The sequence below is a fragment of the Salvia miltiorrhiza genome, chromosome 3, assembly GCF_028751815.1.
Source record: "Salvia miltiorrhiza cultivar Shanhuang (shh) chromosome 3, IMPLAD_Smil_shh, whole genome shotgun sequence".
NCBI classification, from domain to species: Eukaryota; Viridiplantae; Streptophyta; class Magnoliopsida; order Lamiales; family Lamiaceae; genus Salvia; species Salvia miltiorrhiza.
The window spans coordinates 11,004,329-11,023,595 of NC_080389.1; the positions used below are offsets into that span (position 1 = coordinate 11,004,329).

General features: G+C 40.3%; 1 protein-coding gene and 1 non-coding gene across 2 annotated transcripts; one reads left to right on the top strand and one right to left on the bottom strand.

Annotated features, from left to right (window-relative positions):
- Positions 1-13,669: 13,669 nt before the first annotated feature.
- Positions 13,670-13,776, bottom strand: LOC131019289 (small nucleolar RNA R71). Its single transcript, XR_009100208.1, has one exon. It is a non-coding gene; the product is annotated as a small nucleolar RNA R71 (small nucleolar RNA).
- Positions 13,777-14,765: 989 nt separating this feature from the next.
- Positions 14,766-15,329, top strand: LOC131018317 (uncharacterized). The gene has a single exon (XM_057947041.1). The coding sequence runs from the start codon at positions 14,766-14,768 to the stop codon at positions 15,327-15,329; it is 564 nt and encodes a 187-aa protein (XP_057803024.1).
- Positions 15,330-19,267: the final 3,938 nt, after the last annotated feature.

Here is a 19,267-nt window from a genome sequence, read left to right on the forward strand (position 1 = left end):
GGCTCACGATACCCCTTATACTGCCCACCCAGGCAGTACTAAGATGTATCAGGACCTAAAGAAACACTTTTGGTGGGAAGGAATGAAGAGAGACATAGCGTCATTTGTGGAGAAATGCCTAGCATGCCAACAGGTGAAGGCCTTACATCAAAGGCCATATGGAAAACTACAACCGTTGGAAATTCCAGAATGGAAGTGGGAGCACATAGCAATGGATTTTGTGACCAGTTTGCCCAAAACAAAGAAAGGAAACACTGCCATTTGGGTAATAGTAGATCGACTCACAAAATGTGCTCATTTTATACCAATACCGATCACACATGGGTCAGACAAGCTAGCTCAGTTGTATGTTCGAGAGATTGTACGCTTACACGGTGTACCAGTGTCGATCACTTCAGACCGAGACTCAAAATTTACTTCTAGATTTTGGATGAGCTTACAGAAGGAGTTAGGCACGAGGCTAAATTTCAGCACCGCCTTCCACCCACAGACAGATGGGCAGTCTGAAAGGACAATTCAGACCCTCGAAGATATGTTGAGAACAGTGGTGTTAGATAGAGGTGGAAGTTGGGAAGTAGTGCTGCCGTTGATTGAATTTGCCTATAATAACAGTTACCAGGCGACTATCGATATGGCACCATATGAGGCATTGTATGGAAGAAAATGTAGATCACCACTTTATTGGGATGAAGTGGGTGAGAGAAAAGTTTTAGGACCAGACATGGTAAATGAGATGGTTGAGATAGTCCGCCAAATCAGAGGGCGAATAAAGGAGGCGCAAGATAGACAGAAATCTTACGCTGATGCACGCCGAACCGAATTACAGTTTGAATTAGGAGACAAGGTCTTCCTAAAGGTATCTCCTACCAAGGGAATAACTAGGTTTGGTGTCAAGGGAAAACTTAGGCCCCGATTCGTAGGACCTTATGAGATTTTGGAAAGAATAGGCCCAGTAGCCTATAGGTTGGCATTACCGCCAAGTTTTGGAAATGTTCACAATGTTTTCCACGTATCACAACTCAGAAAATACGTTTTCGATCCAAAGCACATAATCCACCAAGAAGAGATGATCCTTTGCCCAGACTTGAGTTATGAAGAGAGACCAGAGGCCATTCTAGATCGAAAAGTACAACAACTCAGGAATAAGGCAATCACATCAGTGAAAGTCTTATGGAGACACCACGGACAAGAGGAAGCCACGTGGGAGCTTGAAGACAAAATGAAGGAGAAATACCCCGAACTGTTTTAGAAGAAATATGCAAATTTCGGGACGAAATTTTTGTTAAGAGGGGTAGTATGTAGTGACCCGCTCTTTTATAAATATTAAATCCAGTAATGAGTGTTTATTTATGTTCATCAGTGAATGAAAATGGTTATTATTCTGATATGAATTCAGCTTATGATCCTGAATTTATATTGTTAAAGCAGTTAATGATATTATTTCAGAGTTATAACTGACTTAGCAAAGTCACGTTATTTATTTAAGCGAGATGGAATTAGATTTTATTTTTACTCAAGTTGTGGATTATTTCCGACTCGTGAATTAATTAAATCTGCGGATTTAATTTATATATTAGAACAACGAACGAATTAAATCTACGGATTTAATTTTGATTCATTATATAACTTATCGATTTTAGCGAGATATCACATGTCGAAATCGAGATTTATGTAAATACAGTATCAAGCAGAATCGAAGCCAGTATTTTATTTCAGTTACGGAATCACCGAGACATAGAAAATACATCATTAATTCTTCTCTATTATTTTTTTCTTTTATTTCCATCAATCTTTGACCACTCATTTTTTCACCCCAACCATTCACTTTTTCCCAATCACTTTCCCCCATCACTCATCATTTTTCCTACCACTCATCACTCAAGTGCACTCCATCGCCCCTTTGCCTTCCTAGCCTACAAGTTCAGCCAAAACACTCCCTTAATCACCAGCAAACCAAGGGAAGTAAATAGTCTAAGCTGCTGCCAAAAACTCCAAGGTGAGATTTGGCTTTCATTCATCCACCTTCCTCCATTATTCACCTGCAATTACAAAAGCAACAACGCAAATTTGTTCCAGCCATTCCAGTGCAGATAATACCCAAAGATCCAAGAGTAAGAAAGAACATTGATACACTGCCATAAGCTCTAAGGTAAACCTTGGCATTTATCCCTCATCTTCTTACATTTGCAACCTGCATTTATTGAAAGAAACAAGTATGATTTATATCATTTATTTCAGAATCCTCCCATTTAATCCACCCACAGCAGCCAACCAACACAATCCACCCACAGCAGCCAACCAACACCTATACCTCAAGGTATTTTATGCTATCTCAGTTCACTATCTTCATATACATTTCACCCCACGCATCATGTATTAGAAGTTCAGAAATATAGGTTGAAGTATATTACAGAGGGGCAGCAAATCACATATGCGTACATAATTTATGGCCTTCAACAGAAATAGTATGATTCATACATTGAGATATTACCACTGTACAACCAAAGCCATAAGAGCTCCCATCATGTAGCAACATGAATCGAAATACAATAGCAGAGAATCGAACTTAGCTTTGGGAAAATGGGCCGACTGCCCAAGCAACTGCCGAGCCTAACTGCCGGAGAAAGAGGAGGGCGACTGTCCTTGGCGGTGGCAGCCTCTGGCTTGCTACCTGCCGGACGAACACAGTGAGGAGAGCACGGAGATCTCGCCGATTCTAGAACCCGGCGGCGGCGGCAAAGGTGCTAGCGAGACTTGAAGGCGACAGCTACGGCGTTAACCAACTAGAAGGGAAGAAGCTGACCGACTCCAGAAATCGGAGCAACGCCGGGAACAGCGATAGCAACGGCGAAGCCGGCCTTCCAGTAGCAGCAGCGGTGTCGGGGCTCGGCGGAAATCAGTGACAGCACGGCGGCGCTGGAAGGCTTAAGCAGCGGGCGGCGGCAGCGCTCCTCCAGCAGGCGCTGACCACCGGACGAGCAGCAGCAACTCCAGCCGGCGGCGACTCCAGGCGAAGCAGCAGCCGCTTCCACGCGACGACCGCCCGCCGGATTCCAGATGGAGGCGCGACCGCGACGATGATTTCCAGAGATAGGGCTCGTTTGAATTCAGCGTGGGGAAGGAAGGAGAAGGAGGACGTCGCCGGGGTTCGACGCGTCGGTAGTCGACGCCGACCGGAGCAGGCGGCAGCTGAGTGGCCGGAGAGGGAGGGCCGATCGAGCGTGGTTTGAGAGAGAAGGGGAGTGTCAGCCGATTTTGAGAGAGATCAGAGAGAGAAAGGCGAGAATTGATTTTGAGGAAATAGGGAGAGAGAACCGAGATGTTGGGGGAAGAAATTTTGGGCTTTTCCTATTTTAATTAGAGTTGGGCTTATTTATTTTAATTGGGCTTATTTATTTAATTCTTTGGGCCTTGTTGATTTATTTTTAGTGGGCTTGAGTTGGGCTGGCTTATTTAATTAATTCATTGGGCTTTGTTATTTTATTCCGATTGGGCCTCCTAATTATTTTCTTTAGGCTTTGGTTATTTATTCAACTGGGCCCTAAATTTTTTTTTTAATTACTTGAGTCCATGAATTACTCCAACTAAACTTTTCAATTTAATTATTGGAATGCCACGATTTATTTAATTCAAGCCCACTTTTCTTAATTAATTATTAGGCTGTATTATGTTGAGCCTTTTAATTATTTGACTTATATTATTACTTCAAGTCATATTTGTTTGGCCCGGTTAATTAGACGCAGCTGCCCAATTACGATTAATTCTTACGAGATTATTAAGCGAATGAGCCGACTTAGTTATCTTCTTTTAATCGATTAAATAGAGCGAGATCTTTTAATCCCATTTAAGTTAGAACACCCTAAGAGAACGGATTAAATTTTATTAATTATCCGGCTTCATGAAACGAGACTTAGCTTTTGTTTAAATCCGATAGCTTGGATTAACAATAGAAATTCCTTGATTATTATTTCAGAATAATAATTCATGCATATAGATCATGCATAATTAATTCTGTATTCTCATTATTTGAGGATTTTACTCGAGCAATATCTTATTTATATTCTCGTAATAAAGGTCAAGCACGAGATTAATAATCAGTCAAGGAGCTACTGTACCACAAAAAGTTTCTAACAGGTGGGCATTACTTTCATATATATCAAATGAGTTAAATGTTACGTTCAAGCAAGTTATTTCATGACTAAATTAATTGAAGTTATTTCAAATATTGTCTTGCCATAAAATATTTAAATTTCAGTATGATATCTATCTGATGTGACTTTTATTATGCAATCGAATTCGGGTCCTGAGCAGTTGATAGCTATCCTGCCAGGACTAGTGTACACCAGTGACCGTGAGTCATCTAGCGGGTTGGCCGGTCAAGTGACCGTGAGAGGTGGCCACCTCTCCGGCACAAAGTTCCAGATATGATAGATTACAAGAGAACTTAGACTGCAATCGAACTTTAAGAATCACAAATGAATTTAGTAAGCTTGGGCCTTTTAGCGAAAAACTCCCTTGCTGTACTGTTTAATTATGGCATGACAATTTACAGTTTTGAAGCATGTATTTTATACTTAGGCATACGTGCCCACTGAGTACTTTTGTACTCAAGCCCTGCATATATTTCTAAATGTGCAGGTTGAGCAGCTGCCGATGGTGATGAAGTGACGAGCGGGATTCTTTTGTCTTATTATGTATTAATGAACTCTAGGGTTACATGTCTTCATACATGTAATCAGAATCATATTCCGCTGTGTACTCAGAAGTTTTATGTTTATTTGGCTAAGTCAGAGATATCTGAACTTATTAGTTATTTGAGTCTATACGACTAAACTTCTGTTATATTATAAATATTCCTTTTGTTAAATTATAAAATGTGATTCTTCTTTGTTTAATTATCCCCTTTCTACCCCGCTTCTAATATCCCTCCATTAGTCACGGTTTCCCGGCTTAATTATCCTTAATTAGGACCGGTCGTGACAAGGGGCGCGATCATTTTGATGGAAAGGAGTCAAATTGATAGAGTTCCAGAAGGAGGCCGGAATATGAAGAAAGTTAGTCTTAGGCTCAATAATGCCTAGAATAATAGGATGATGAACATGATAGTAATTGTGAAGCAAATTACGTGCTGTGTCCGTCATACCACGAATATTCCAAGAGAGAATATTCATTGAGAAAGGTGGATATTTTCGTCCTCCTCTTGAGGATCGTAATCATCATCCACCAAATCACCCCATTTCCGTGAAGAAGCGGCGTCCATACTTTTACCAGCAGCAGAAGAAGTTTGAGAGATAAGAAACTCTGAAATTTGGACGCCTTTATCCACCGCTTCCTTAACCAAAGAGTTAAACTCTGTCGTGGTCCCCTGAAGTTGTCCTACCTGATCCCCAATAGTATCGGCCTGATTGTGCCGAAGACGATCTTTTATAGTCGGAGTAGCCGTGCGCACCAAATGTTCGACAGTTTGCTTAGGCGGCCTACCCCGCCCCCGTTTGAGTGGTACGGCTTCAATCATCTCATTTGTAGTACGACTAATGGCACCAACTGTTCGACAGTTTGTCTCTTGTTCTTGCCTTTCACTAGCACTATCAGCCTTTTGATTTTGAGTTAATGAGGTTTCTAAAATCTGCACTTTCATCATGTTACCCAAGGCCACCTCCTTATCAGTAATAGTACCCATCTCAGTGCTCTTGTTATTAGTATCATCTTCGGATATTATAAGTGGTACGGTGTTCGAATAAGGAACGGGTCTGCACGCAGCTGCAAGCAAATCAGGTCCGGACAAACCTTCTTTACGCTGGGGCAAATTCTGTGCCCCATCTGTCTGATGAAACTCCTCAGCGGGAGTGTGATTAATATGCTCCGAAGCGCTGATAATGGAAGTCCTCTCCTTCTCAATAAGAGGCTCCTGGTTGACGTCCTCATCTCCGGAAGGTTCTTGAGATAAAGCATCGAAAGAATTACCGATAGGAATCTCTTTATTTTTCTGCCATTCTTTCCCCATAGTTTTGTTGTGAATGGTTTTGAGAGAAGGTTGATCCGAGCTTGTGGGATTCGTGATGTCAGTGTTGTTGTCCTGCTGTTTCTTGCGGCGGCATTGAGCAATGTTATGACCTGCAAGTCTGCAAAAGCCACAAAAATGCGGCAAATTTTCATATACGAATTCAACCTCGAACGAGCGCGTCCCCTTATCCACCGTGAGAGTTTCGGGAATAGGCTTAGAGACATCCATGTCAACAAGAACACGAGCAAAGTGACCCACTTGCCCAGAGAACGCAAAACCATCAAGTTTAATAGGAAGACCGACATATCTGGCGATGCCGATTATCACTTCCGGATGCCAGTATTCGTGAGGAAGATAATAGATTCTTAGCCAGACTTGGGAGAGAGCAGATGATTCTTTGTATGGGTCAAAATCCGGAACCCATTCCCTGATTCGAATAATACCTTTGCTCAATTTCCAAGTAGCCCTAGATTTTGCCGTAGCAAGCTCATATTCATTCGCGAAAATTATCGAAAAGAAACCTTTTCCAAGTGGCACCACACGGATGGCATCCGAGGTTTTCCATAAAGCCATGAGTTCTTGTTTAATGTCAGAAGCAAATCTGGGGGCGTCTCCCTTATTCAGCAAAAGCCTGGCGTGAATAGCGAACTCAAACTCCTTGAGTTTACTTTGATACAGGGATTCTGGAATCCGAAGAATAGATTTGTTGCCAATGTTTACAGGGTGAAGAGCGTTGTAGTCCTGGGCGAAAACATCTGCTGGTTTGGGAACTGATCGCTGGACCGTTCGCGCAAAAGAGAGTTTGTTCCTTTTCGCCTCAGTGCTAGGGCTAGATATTCCATGCAGCGTCGATTTGACAAGAGCTTCGGAATGACTCTTGCTGTTCTCAAAAGCGGGTTTGAGAGTTGAACTCGAGGGAACCTCCGAGGGCCGAGTTTGGTTCTTACCGGAAGAAGCAGGCAGAGGCCTTACAAAGTTGTTGGAGATTGGAGGAAAATCTAAAGTCATGGAAGCAGGCGGTGTAGGGTTGCTCATGCCATCCAAAGGAAATCTTACTTGGGCAACAACAGAATTCAAACACGATAACTAAAAACAGCAAATGCTCGATTTATCCGAATAGAGCACTGAACCAGATCGAGCAAAATCGAGCCAAACAAACAACGAAAAAAAGAAGAAGGAAAACAAACTGAATAAACGATGCACCTCAACAATAAAAAAAGACTTTTCAAGCTTACAAGGGTTTTCGATCGGGGAGAGAGGACGAGAACCGCATCATCCGTTCCGGAGGATGACGGAGGCTGCGGAGGACGTCCAGACGCCGCGTCGTTGTTCTCGATGGACTGCTGGGTCCGCCGCTGTGGTCCGGCGAAGCCGCACCAGACCAGCAGGGGGTCGAGGTGCAGCAGGCGCACAGTGTTCGATCGACGTCAAACGGCTGGAGGCTGCGGTGGGGAGCGCACCAGTCCGGCCGTGAGTGGAGAGTGAAGCCGAGAGCAGCGGCGCTCAGCTCACGATCGGACGCCGTGTCGTCTGGAGCGGAGTGGAGGAGCGCACCAGTCCGGTCTTGAGTGGAGAGCGGAGTCGAGAGCAGCGGCGCTGTGTGGAGGGGCGGAGTCGAGAGCAGCGGCGCACCACTCACGATCTAGAGCAGCGGCGCTGCGTGGAGGGGCGGAGTCGACTCCTGTGTGGAGGGCCGGAGTCGAGAGCAGCGGCCTTGAGTGGAGAGCGGATTCTAGAGCAGTGGCGCCCCACTCACGATCGGAGCAAGTCAACGGCGGCGGCAGCTGAGGGGCCGATCGCCGTGTGGCGGTGGGGACGGTCCGGACGTCGGCAGATGGGAAACGGAGGGCGTAAAGGTCAAGCCCGTGGGCTGCGCATGCTCTCTCAAAGTGGAGAGAGAAACTTTTTCAAGTTCATTGCTCGGTATTCGGTTGCGGTGATTGCGGTTCTGGTATGGAGATGGAGTGTATATCTAGTTTGATTAATAAAAGGGATTACTCGCCTATAAAAACTGACTTCATCCAATTCTGATTTTGCATACAAATTTTAAATTGTAACGTGATAATTACTAAACTTTTGATTTTATCTGATTTTGCTACTAATCTAAATTTCGGCCAAATTTCGAATTGACATGGCGTGCCAATATTTGACGTGACTAGAGATGACAGTCGATCTTAGATCTGGCCCAGATCCCTAGATTCAAATTCGTTTTTCCGGGTCTGAATCTCAATTTTTTGGACCCGATGAATTTGATCCGGATCTAGATCTCAATTTTTAAAACAAATTTGGATTTGGATCTTGAAATTTTAGATCCGGATCCGACCCGTGGATCCATTTTATTTAATATATTTATTTGATTAATAATATTAAATATATTAAAAATTAAAAAAAATACACTATGGGGACTTTTTTTCTTAGGAAATGTAATTTGAAAGACTTGTTATCATTGACTTGAGCATTGAGATTTGTTTATTTTGAATTTTTAGTGACTTATTTTTCTATGTTGAGACTTGTATTGCATGAATATGTTTTGTGCAATATTTTTTATGATGGAAACTAGATGTTGTTGATTTTGTGACTTTTTTTTTTAATTTAATTTAAAAACAATAGATCCATAGATCTAGACCCGCGGATTTGACGAATCTGGATCTGGATCTCAAATTTTCAGATATGTTGAATCTGAGGCGGATCTGAATCCCATAAATTAAAACGAATCTGGATCTGGTATTGATGAGATCCGGTCCAAATCCGGCCCGTTGCCATCCCTAGACATGACATATTTATTCTTGTGTGGTAAATAGTTGGCATAATAATACTTTTTATTTAATTTCTTATCAATAAAAAAACACAAAGCAAATAACCCAAATTGTCAAAAACTTAATATATCAAAATCAAATAATAGTTTTTTTTAGTTGAATAAATTCAATAATAGTAAGCGAATTTCAAGAAAAATGTGTGTCAGCCAAAAATATTTTAATTATCAATAATTTAATATATCAAATCAAAAAAAATAAAAAATAAAAAAAGAGCACAAAGCAAATAACTCAAATTTGCTTTCTTAGATTTTTTTTTTATTGCAAATAACATGTACAAATCAAATTAGTTGACTCATTTGATTTCTTGGGCACCTAACATAAGGGAATTAATCACTTAAACACAATTTCATCCGAAGCTTCTTATCGCAGCGACCTAAATTTACTTTCTTCGAATTTTTCTTGGAATCCTCTTACTATTATTGAATTTATTCAATTAATTAATTCAACTAAAAAATACTATTATTTGATTTGATATATTAAGTTATTGACTATTTGGGTTATTTGTTTTGTGCTCTTTTTTTATTAATAAGAAATTAAATAAAACATATTATTTTGCCTATTAATTGTCACGCAAGAATAAATATGCCACGTCAAATATTGGCAAATAGCCTGGAATTTGGCCGAAATTTGAATTAGAGCAAAATAAGATAAAATCAAAAGTTTAGTAATTATCACGCCACATTTTAATGTTTGTATGCAAAACCAGAATTGAATGAAAGTTCTGTATTTTATGGGTAATTAACTCTAATAAAAAAAATTAATTCAACCCAACCTGACTTGACCAGCCCGATGCAGCCCAAAGTCCAATGCCTTGGATAAGGTTGTTTCAAGTATACTTTTGGATAAACACAAAAACTCCTGCATCTAGATCCTGATCTGCATCCTGACCCGAACCTATATCTTGGCCCAGATCGTGTAAATGATACTATTCGTTTATACAAATGACAGTGCCTATAATTGACACAATTCGATTATACACAGTGTCAATTATATAACTGAATAGTATCAGTTGCACGATTAGTGTCATTTGTATAACTGAATAGTGTCAATTTACAATGTTATAGTGTCATTTATACGCATTGTCATTTGTATAACCGAATAGTGTCAATTACATGCATTGTCATTTGTATAACCAAATAGTGTCATTTACAAGGTTTGGGTCAATATACGAGTTCGGGTCAGGGTGTGTTGCACCCAAGACCACCTCTTGGATAAATATATAAAAATTATTAATGGAGTACACGCTAAGGGTGTGTTCTTTTAGTTGTAAATTTATTATGAGAAAAGAAGGGATAAAAAAAAGGGTTAATTACACGAAAAATCATGAACTTTGGTCGGATTTCCAAACTTTTTATGTACTTTTTTTTATCAAAATTCCCTGAATTTAAGGGCTTGAACAATTTTTCCATGCTTTTTTGCTCTGGCGAAGCTCCAAGCTGACATGGCAATTTCTAGGCCATTGCAAGCTGACACGGAGCTTACTAAGACTGAAAATTAATTGACACATGAAAAATAATTTTTAAAAAAATAAAAAAAAATATTCATGGATACGCCGGACCACCACACCTCTCTCTTCACCGCCCCCTCTGTCACCCTATGCCGCCCCCTGCTGCCCTCCCCCACCACCGCACCTCTCTCTCTCTCCTCTTTCCCCAACCACCCCTGCAGATCCTCCGAGGTTTCGTCGCCTTCCTCTACCCATAATCGAAGAGACATTCCGAGAGGTTCTGAGAAGGCGCGCACAACCGAGGCTAATCTACTTAGCGACGTTGAATTGGGCTATTTCGGGCATCGACGACGACGACACCGTCGGCGGCACATCGACGGCGATATGGAAGTTAATTGCTGCGACATAGCCGTTTGAGATGGGGGAATCACCGGAGGGTGATTTATGGTTAGGGTTTGCAATTGGGGAGGGTGATTTTTGCGATGTGAAAGTCAATTGTTGCGACGCCGTTTGAGATGGGGGAACCAACAGAGGGTGATTTATGGTTAGGGCTGGGTTTGCGATAAGAAGAGAAGAGTTTTTCTCATCTTTTCTAATTAAAATTATCTCTTTAGCTTATAAGCTTTATTATTCAAACATAAAAAGTAAGAATTGTTAAAATAAAAAAATATTAAATGTGAAAGAATATAGATTTGGGAGGATTTGAAAATGCCTTTCTTTTAGTTGTTGTTGAAAGAGCACTAACTCACCGAACAAGGATTTAAGTGGACTTGTGTGTAGTGTAGGAAGATAGATTTTGATGATCAACCTTTTTTTTTTACTCACTACTACTCAACATGGTTACCCATATATTTATAGTAATGTAAGTCGGTTACATTACTTTAGCCGACTTAATTTGTGTGGCTAAGCAGAGTTAGTCTAGATAATTCTTAATCTAATTAATTCCTATTTCACATGTGCACTATTAGGGATGGCAATCTATCCGCGGGTAACGGATATCCGCAAAAATCCGAACCTATTAGGGTGGGTTTGGATACCATTTGATATATACGGATAGTTTCGTGGTTGCAATTCACTATCCATTTAGTTCGTGGGTATGGATTTGGATACTTACTATCCATACCCGCGAAACCCGTTTACCCGTAAAAAATACCCAACAATTACCCGTCAATTATCCGTGAATTACCCATCAAATATCTACAAAAAATTCCATAAACTTGACAAACATGGATTTCGTACCTCAATATCGCATGAATTGTTGTCATTTTCCCCCATGAATTGATTGCTAATATGTGTTTGTATCCCAATTTTGAGTTTTATGAAGTCTTGATTGCTTGGTATAGTTTTTAAGTATTTTCAGGGCAAATCAAGAGTTAATTGGAGAATTGTGAGGGCATAGGATCGAAGTACTTCTCGAGAGGAATCCATGAGCGTGAACGGCGCCCGAATCAGAGCTCGGACGAGGGAGAACAGGGCTGACAAAGTCAGCCGTGCACAGGAGGCCGCGGCCGCGCGTCCGTGTGAAGACCATCGCCCGCGGCCACCACCCGCGGCCGCGGGATGGGACCGCGGGCATCTTCCGTCAATCCAGTGCACCCCCGCGGCCACGGGTGGTGGCCGCGGGCTGGGACCGCGGGTCCCCTGAGCATCCCCCACGTTCGCAGGCCGCGGACGCGGGCCGTGATCGCGGGAAAAGGGCGGGGCTTCCCCCAAGTGGGCCCCAGACGTGATTTTGAGCCCAAAAACCCCATTTTCCCCCCATTCCTCACATCTTTCATCTTCCCCAACATTCAATACCCTTTCCTACCTCCATACCCAAACCCTAGCTTCCATAACTACACTCAACCACTAAGATTTGAAGAAAGCATTGAAGAGGAAAGAGGGTTGAAGCAAGCTCTTAAATAGGATTTGTCCATTCTTTCTCTCTCTTTCATTTATGTTTCCTTTTATGTTGGGTATGTTGGTGTTGAACATGATAGGCTAAATCCCCCATTGGTTTGGGGGTTAGGCTAGTAGATTATGTAATGGATTGATTATTAAGCTTAATATATGTCTTGATTATTTCCTTGTTATTATCTTTTCAAGCCCTAGTTTTATTCCTTGTATGAAGTGTTGGCCACTCTTTACGCATTTCTAATTTGTAATTTGAATTGGGAGAGGATAATTTCAATAGATTAGGTGTTTGAAACATATCGACTTAATAAACCGGGAGGTTGAGAGTTGGATGAGAGTTTATCGATCTTAGTGTGCTTTTGGGAGTTATAGGTTAGAAGTTGACCGGGGACGGCAACTATGACCCGTAATCTACCGTTTTAGTCGTCCGGGAGGGGGCTAGAACTAGTTGGGAGATCACTCTAGATAAATAGGAATATCAAGACTAATATTGAGCTAAATTGAAGTCCATTGCTAATTCATCGATGCCTAATCCCTAAACCACTTTCATCACTTGTTAATCCACGTTGCTTGTTTGATCTTATTTGTCTTTGAACTTGTTAAGTATTTAGTTAGATAATCAAACCAATCACTCCATTGTTTAGTCTAAATAGCTCTAGCATAATGAATTAGGATAATCACTAGAATTTGAACTACTAATCCTTGTGGAATACGACCTTACTTCCCTATGTTGCAACTACACCGTATACTTGCAGCGTGGTGAAAATAATTAGCGAACAAGTTTTTGGCGCCGTTGCTGGGGATTAGTTTAGTTTGATTACTTGTGATATTTGGCTTCATTGTGTTTAACTACTTTAGACATTTTACTTGCTTTATTTTTTTATTTCTATTTTAAGATTGTGATTTGACTCCTTGTTCTTGTTGGTTGATAGGTAGTATATGAACACAAGGTCTAAGGGTGCACCTCTTATACCTATAGACCTTGAGGTTGAAGCTTTTTGCCGACACAACAAAGCAAGAACAAGAAGAGATAGAGAGTTGGGGGAAGTTATGGCAGAAAATCACGACCTAATCCGTCAACTCCAAAGGCAATTGGAGGCCATGCAAGGGCAAATCAATGAGCAAGAAGCTTTAAGAAATGCCCCTCCACCACCACCTATTAGCAATATGTTCCAACCCATTGTCCAACAAGGGGGAGTGCATGCCCCAAGAATCAACGCCAACAATTTTGAGCTCAAGTCGGCCCTCATAAATATGGTGCAACAAAACCAATTCGCCGGTCTCTCTCAAGATGACCCACATGGACACCTTGGGAACTTCTTGGAGATTTGTGACACCATAAAGGTCAATGGAGTTCCGGAAGATGCCATTCGACTTTGGCTCTTCCCCTTCTCCCTAAGAGGCATGGCTAAGACGTGGTATCAAGCCTTGGAAGGTGGATCCATCTCTACATGGGAGAAGATGGCTAAAAAATTCCTTATAAAGTTCTGCCCTCCAGGTAAAACCATGAAGATGAAGAAGGATATTGTTCAATTCCAACAATTTGATGGAGAGTCCTTCTATGAGGCTTGGGAGAGGTTCAAGGAAATGCTAAGGTAGTGTCCCAACCACGGCTTAGACCAAAATACAATCATTTGCTCATTCTTCACCGGATGTAGCGGCAAAATGCAAAGGGATATGAATGCTTCGGCGAGTGGAGCCTTGTTAGAGAAGAACCATGAGGAGGCCACCCACATCATTGAGAACCTAGCCGCAAATAGCTTTCAATTTCCGATAGAGATGATCAACTTGAAAAAAGTGGCGGCCACCTCAAGCTCGGACCCAATGGCTCTCTTGACGGCCCAACTAGCCGCGATGAATAGCAAGATTGATGCTATATCAATATCAAAGGCCGAGCCTATGGTGGAGAAGCAAGCTAAGTTTGAAGATGTGAACTACATCCACAACAACAATCGAGGCCAAGGGAATTTTCGGCCTTCACATCAAGGTGGTTATCAAGGCCAAGGGCAAGGGCAATACACTCAAGGATTCCAACCTAATCGTCATCCTAACCTTTCCTATAGCAATCCAAACAATTTCTTGCAACCACCGCCCGAATTTACGGTGAGCCATGGCATGATCAAGGATGAGAAGAAGCTCAACCTTGAAGAAATATTGATGAAGTTCATGACCACGACTCAAGCTCACATGACAAGAACGGATGAGAAGTTAGAGGCTCAAGCCAAGCAATTGAAAATGCTTGAGATACAAGTGGGACAAATTGCCGAGTCTATAAACAATCATCCCAAGCAACACAATCGTGAATCCTAAGGGGCATTGCAAGACCATTGCTCTAAGGAGTGGGACAACATATGAAGAGCCCAAGATGCCCGACGAAGAAGATAGAAGTGGTGTTGAGGTTGAAGTTGGAGATGGCAACCCTTCCAAGGAAAAAGGAGATAGAGGAAAGAAGAAGGAGGTGTACGTGGCTCCACCACCTTATTGCCCACCAATCCCTTTTCCTCAAAGGCATCAAAAGAAGAATGTAGAGAATGAATTCTCCAAATTCCTTGAGATTTTTCGAAAAGTGCACATCAACATCCCACTTGTTGAAGCTTTGAAACAAATGCCCTCCTATGCAAAGTTTCTAAAGGAGGTCATATCTAACAAGAGAAAGATGGGAGAGAATGAGACGGTCAATCTAACCGAAGAGTGTAGTGCCGTTCTCCAAAGGAAAATACCCACCAAGATCAAGGACCCCGGGAGCTTCACAATCCCTTGTGATATTGGGAATGATCGCTTTGGAAAAGATTTGTGTGATTTGGGAGCAAGTATAAATTTGATGCCGCTCTCAATCTTCAACAAATTAGAGATTGGTACCATCAAGCCAACCACAATTGCTCTTCAAATGGCGGATCGTTCCGTTTCTTATCCAAAGGGGATAGTAGAGGATGTCCTAGTGAAAGTCAACAATTTTATCTTCCCGGTGGACTTTATTGTTTTGGACATGGTGGAGGACAAAGATGTGCCTTTGATTCTTGGACGCACCTTCTTGGCAACGGGAAGAGCCCTCATTGATGTTGCTAAGGGCGAACTAACCCTTAGAGTGAATGATGAGAGCTTCACCTTTTCAATCCACAAGGCTCTCAAGTACAAGGATGAAGAAGAAGAAAGGAGGGTGGATGAATGAAAGATGATGCAAGTGATAGAGTCTTGCATCAACATGGAGGAGTACCACACCTACAACAACCCAATGGACGCTTGCCTCCTAAACCCTTTATTCTCTTTTGTTGATAATAATGAGTTTAATGCTTCTAACTTGTTTGTTGAGACTAATGAAATGAATTATGTGCAGGAAATTTCACAAGGAGAGGCATGTTTCTTGGACTTGAGGAATGGAGAGCCAAAAGATGAAGGAGTAGAGAAGAAGACTCCTAGCTTGGAGTTAAAGCCTCTTCCCGAACACTTGAAATACGCCTTCCTTGGTGAGGATGAGGCGTATCCGGTAATCGTATCATCCTACCTTTCTCCTTATGAGCTTGATCAATTGCTAAATGTTTTGAGGAAGTATAGGTCCGCCATAGGTTGGTCAATTTTTGATTTAAAAGGGATTAGCCCATCCATTTGCATGCATAGGATCCATTAGCCCATCCATTTGCAACATGTCAAGCTATATGGCTTAGAAGAATACTAGCGGATATGGGCGAACCGCAAGACTCATCGACAAAGATAACAAGTCAGCTATAGCAATGGCTAAGAATCCAATTCAGCACAATCGCACCAAGCACATCGACATCAAGTATCACTTCGTGAGAGATGTCCAAGCCAAAGGACTTATCGAGATGAAGTATTGTCCAACAGAAGAACAACAGTTAGCAGACATCTTCACCAAAGCACTACCAAGGGACAGATTCCAATTTCTACGAAGAATGCTTGGAGTAACCGATAAATGCATCAAGGAGGAGAATTGAAGTGTGATGCATTTATCTAGAATATTCTAAGTAAGAATAAGCTATGTATATTCTAGATAATTCACCACTAGCTAGATTTATCTACAATATTCTAATTAAATAATACCTAGGACAAGTATGAGTATTCTAGAGATAAGATATTTTTTATATAGTATCTAGAGAATTCCTTAAGTAGATGCTAGTAGAGAATTCTAGATACAAACTAATGTAGTGGTATCTAGAGAGATCTTCCCACCCCTATAAATAGAGCTCTTGTGAGCCATTTGTAACTATCTCAAAACATCACTCTATCTAATATTATCTAAGTTCTTTGGAGACAAGAGCTCCACTCTAAAATCATACTCTCTATCTTCTACACACTACACTCACAATATTCTCTACACCACTTCACTACAATCACTCACCACACTCAAACCACTATATAGTCACCTCCATATTCTAACATAAACTCTTATGAGAGCAAGATGATGATGGCATCATTGGCTAACTTGAAGAATCTTCAACACCTACTCTTAAGAGGGTATCGTTTTAGAAGCATGCCTTGTTTGGATAAGCTTCGTATTCTAGACAATCTCAAAACACTCAAATTGGATAGACTCCTTGCGAAGCTTCCAAGAAGTTTCCCTCCAAATATAGAATCATTGACGTTGGTTGATAGCTGTCTTGATGAAGACCCCATGCCACTACTAGGGAAATTACCCAATCTAAGTTACCTCAAATTGAGGAATGCATACATTGGTTTAGAAACGTTGATTTTGCACGATGAATTCCCTAGTCTCCTAGTCTTGTGCATCAAAGAGTTGTGGAATCTAAGAAATGTACAATGTGGAAAAGATCCAATGTATTGGCTCAAGAAATTAGAAATCCAGGATTGTCCATATCTGGATACCCTCCCGAAAGCGATTGGGTTGATGAACCATCTGACGGAGTTAAAGATGGTGACAACCAAAACCATTGCAACGAAGATCAGTAATACAGACTTGATCTCCGATATAAGTATTGTGAATATCAATTCTTAAATACAGTTATCTGCATTATTGATACATTTTGCTTGTTGGCATTAATTTGAATATTCTCTAGTTTGTCTTCCTATTTTTTCCCGTCTGTTCTTACGAAGTTAATTGGAACCAAGAGAGTATTTGCCCCCCCCGACTGAAAAGTCTGGCTACGTCACTGGCTGCAACAATTATGGTCAGCGTTTGAATCATTGTTTCATTCTCACTCCACACTCATTGTCTTATTCTCACTGCAAAAAGATACATCAGTTTTGTGACGCTTGTGCTGCTGGAAATATACGTACATTAGTTTCATTTTCATTCTATCAAATATTAATTAATGTGTAGAATGTTGATTATAATGATATTATTTGAACAGGCAGCCTCTTTACACACCATAAGCTTGCCCATAGCTGACCATATGCTCAAATGCGTTGCTGCTTAGGGCCCCAAATTTTGGGGGATCTAGACCCAATTTATTTTTGGTGAAAATACAGAAATTTTGGTGAAAATTACAATTTTCTCCTGAACTTTCAATTAAGGTAAAAAATACACAAATTTATATTTTAATTGTAATATTTTTCACCTGAGTTTTACAATCAAAGTAAATGCACCCTAAGTAATCTTTTCACATGTAGCATTTCCTAATCAAGTTGCCAAGTTGGACAGTCATTGCTTGCGAAGATTCAATATTTAAGAAGTAAGAGAAAAAATAATATGTTTTGGTCCTAAGATGGGAAAATTGCACCTAAATACACAAACTTTGCCAAAAATTCATATTTGACGCGAAGTTAGGATTTTACATTTTAATACACCAACTTTCGTTGTTGTCCAAATTTGACACGACTTAATTCTTAAAAATTCAAAAAACAACCACTTTTTGTAAATAATTATACAAAGACCTACTTATGTTATAATTTGGGACATTTAAACCAAAATAAGATATTTCCTTATGATGTTTTCTTTTAAACCATTTTAGGCGCGGATCAAAGATTAAAAGAAAACATCATAAGGAAATATCTTGTTTTGGTTTAAATGTCTCAAATAATAACATAAGTGGGTCTTTGTATAATTATTTACAAAAATGGGTTGTTTTTTGAATTTTTAAGAATTAAGTCGTGTCAAATTTGGACAACAACGAAAGTTGGTGTATTAAAATGTAAATTCCTAACTTTGCGTCAAATATGAATTTTTGACAAAATTTGTGTATTTTCACGCAATTATCCCTCCTAAGATCGATATTTACTTATTTCTTACAATCAGAAACAATTAGTCAACATTAGGGATGTCAATCGGGTCAACCCACTCGGTTTCGGGTTATTTTCAATTCGGGCTAGTCGGTTATTTTATTTTTCGGGCTAAAAATTTTCGACCTTAACCCTAACCCACTTGGTTTCGGGCTAGCCTGTTCGGGCCCACAAATTTACGATTTTTTTATATGGATAATCATATTATTGTAATAAAAATATGTCGTGCTTTTTAAATCAAAACATTTCACCTTATTTTAAATACAAAAATTAGTTTTCTTTTTAATGTAAATTTACATAATATCTAATTTTAACTTTGTTTATGATAAAAGTTGTATATAGATATAACATAAATTACTATCTTTCTATGACTTTTATATCATAAATATTTATTATTAATCGTTAGAAAAAATCAAAACATATTACACAAGCATCAAAATGATATTATCAAATTAAAAAGTAAAGTATTAAAGTTTAGAAATCAATTATTAAGAAAGTGTTCGATTAATCGGGCCAACCCATGCACTCGGTTTTCGGGCCAACCCTATCGGGCTCGGGCTATTTTTGGTTCGGGCCATTCGGGTTAAATTTTTTTCGGGCTAAAAATTTTCAGTCCTAACCCACCTTTTTTATCGATCTATTTGGGTCGACCCGTCGATTTCGGGCTTTTTTGACATCCTAGTCAACATCTTGTTTCTTGAGTTTTACAATCAAAGTAAACGCACCCTAAGTAATCTTTTCACATGTAGCATTTCCTAATCAAGTTGCCAAGTTGGACATGCAGCCATTGCTTGCGAAGATTCAATATTTAAGAAGTAAGAGAAAAAATAATATGTTTTGGTCCTAAGATCGATATTTACTTGTTTCTTACAATCAAAAACAATTAGTCAACATCTTGTTTCTTGAGAAAAAAAA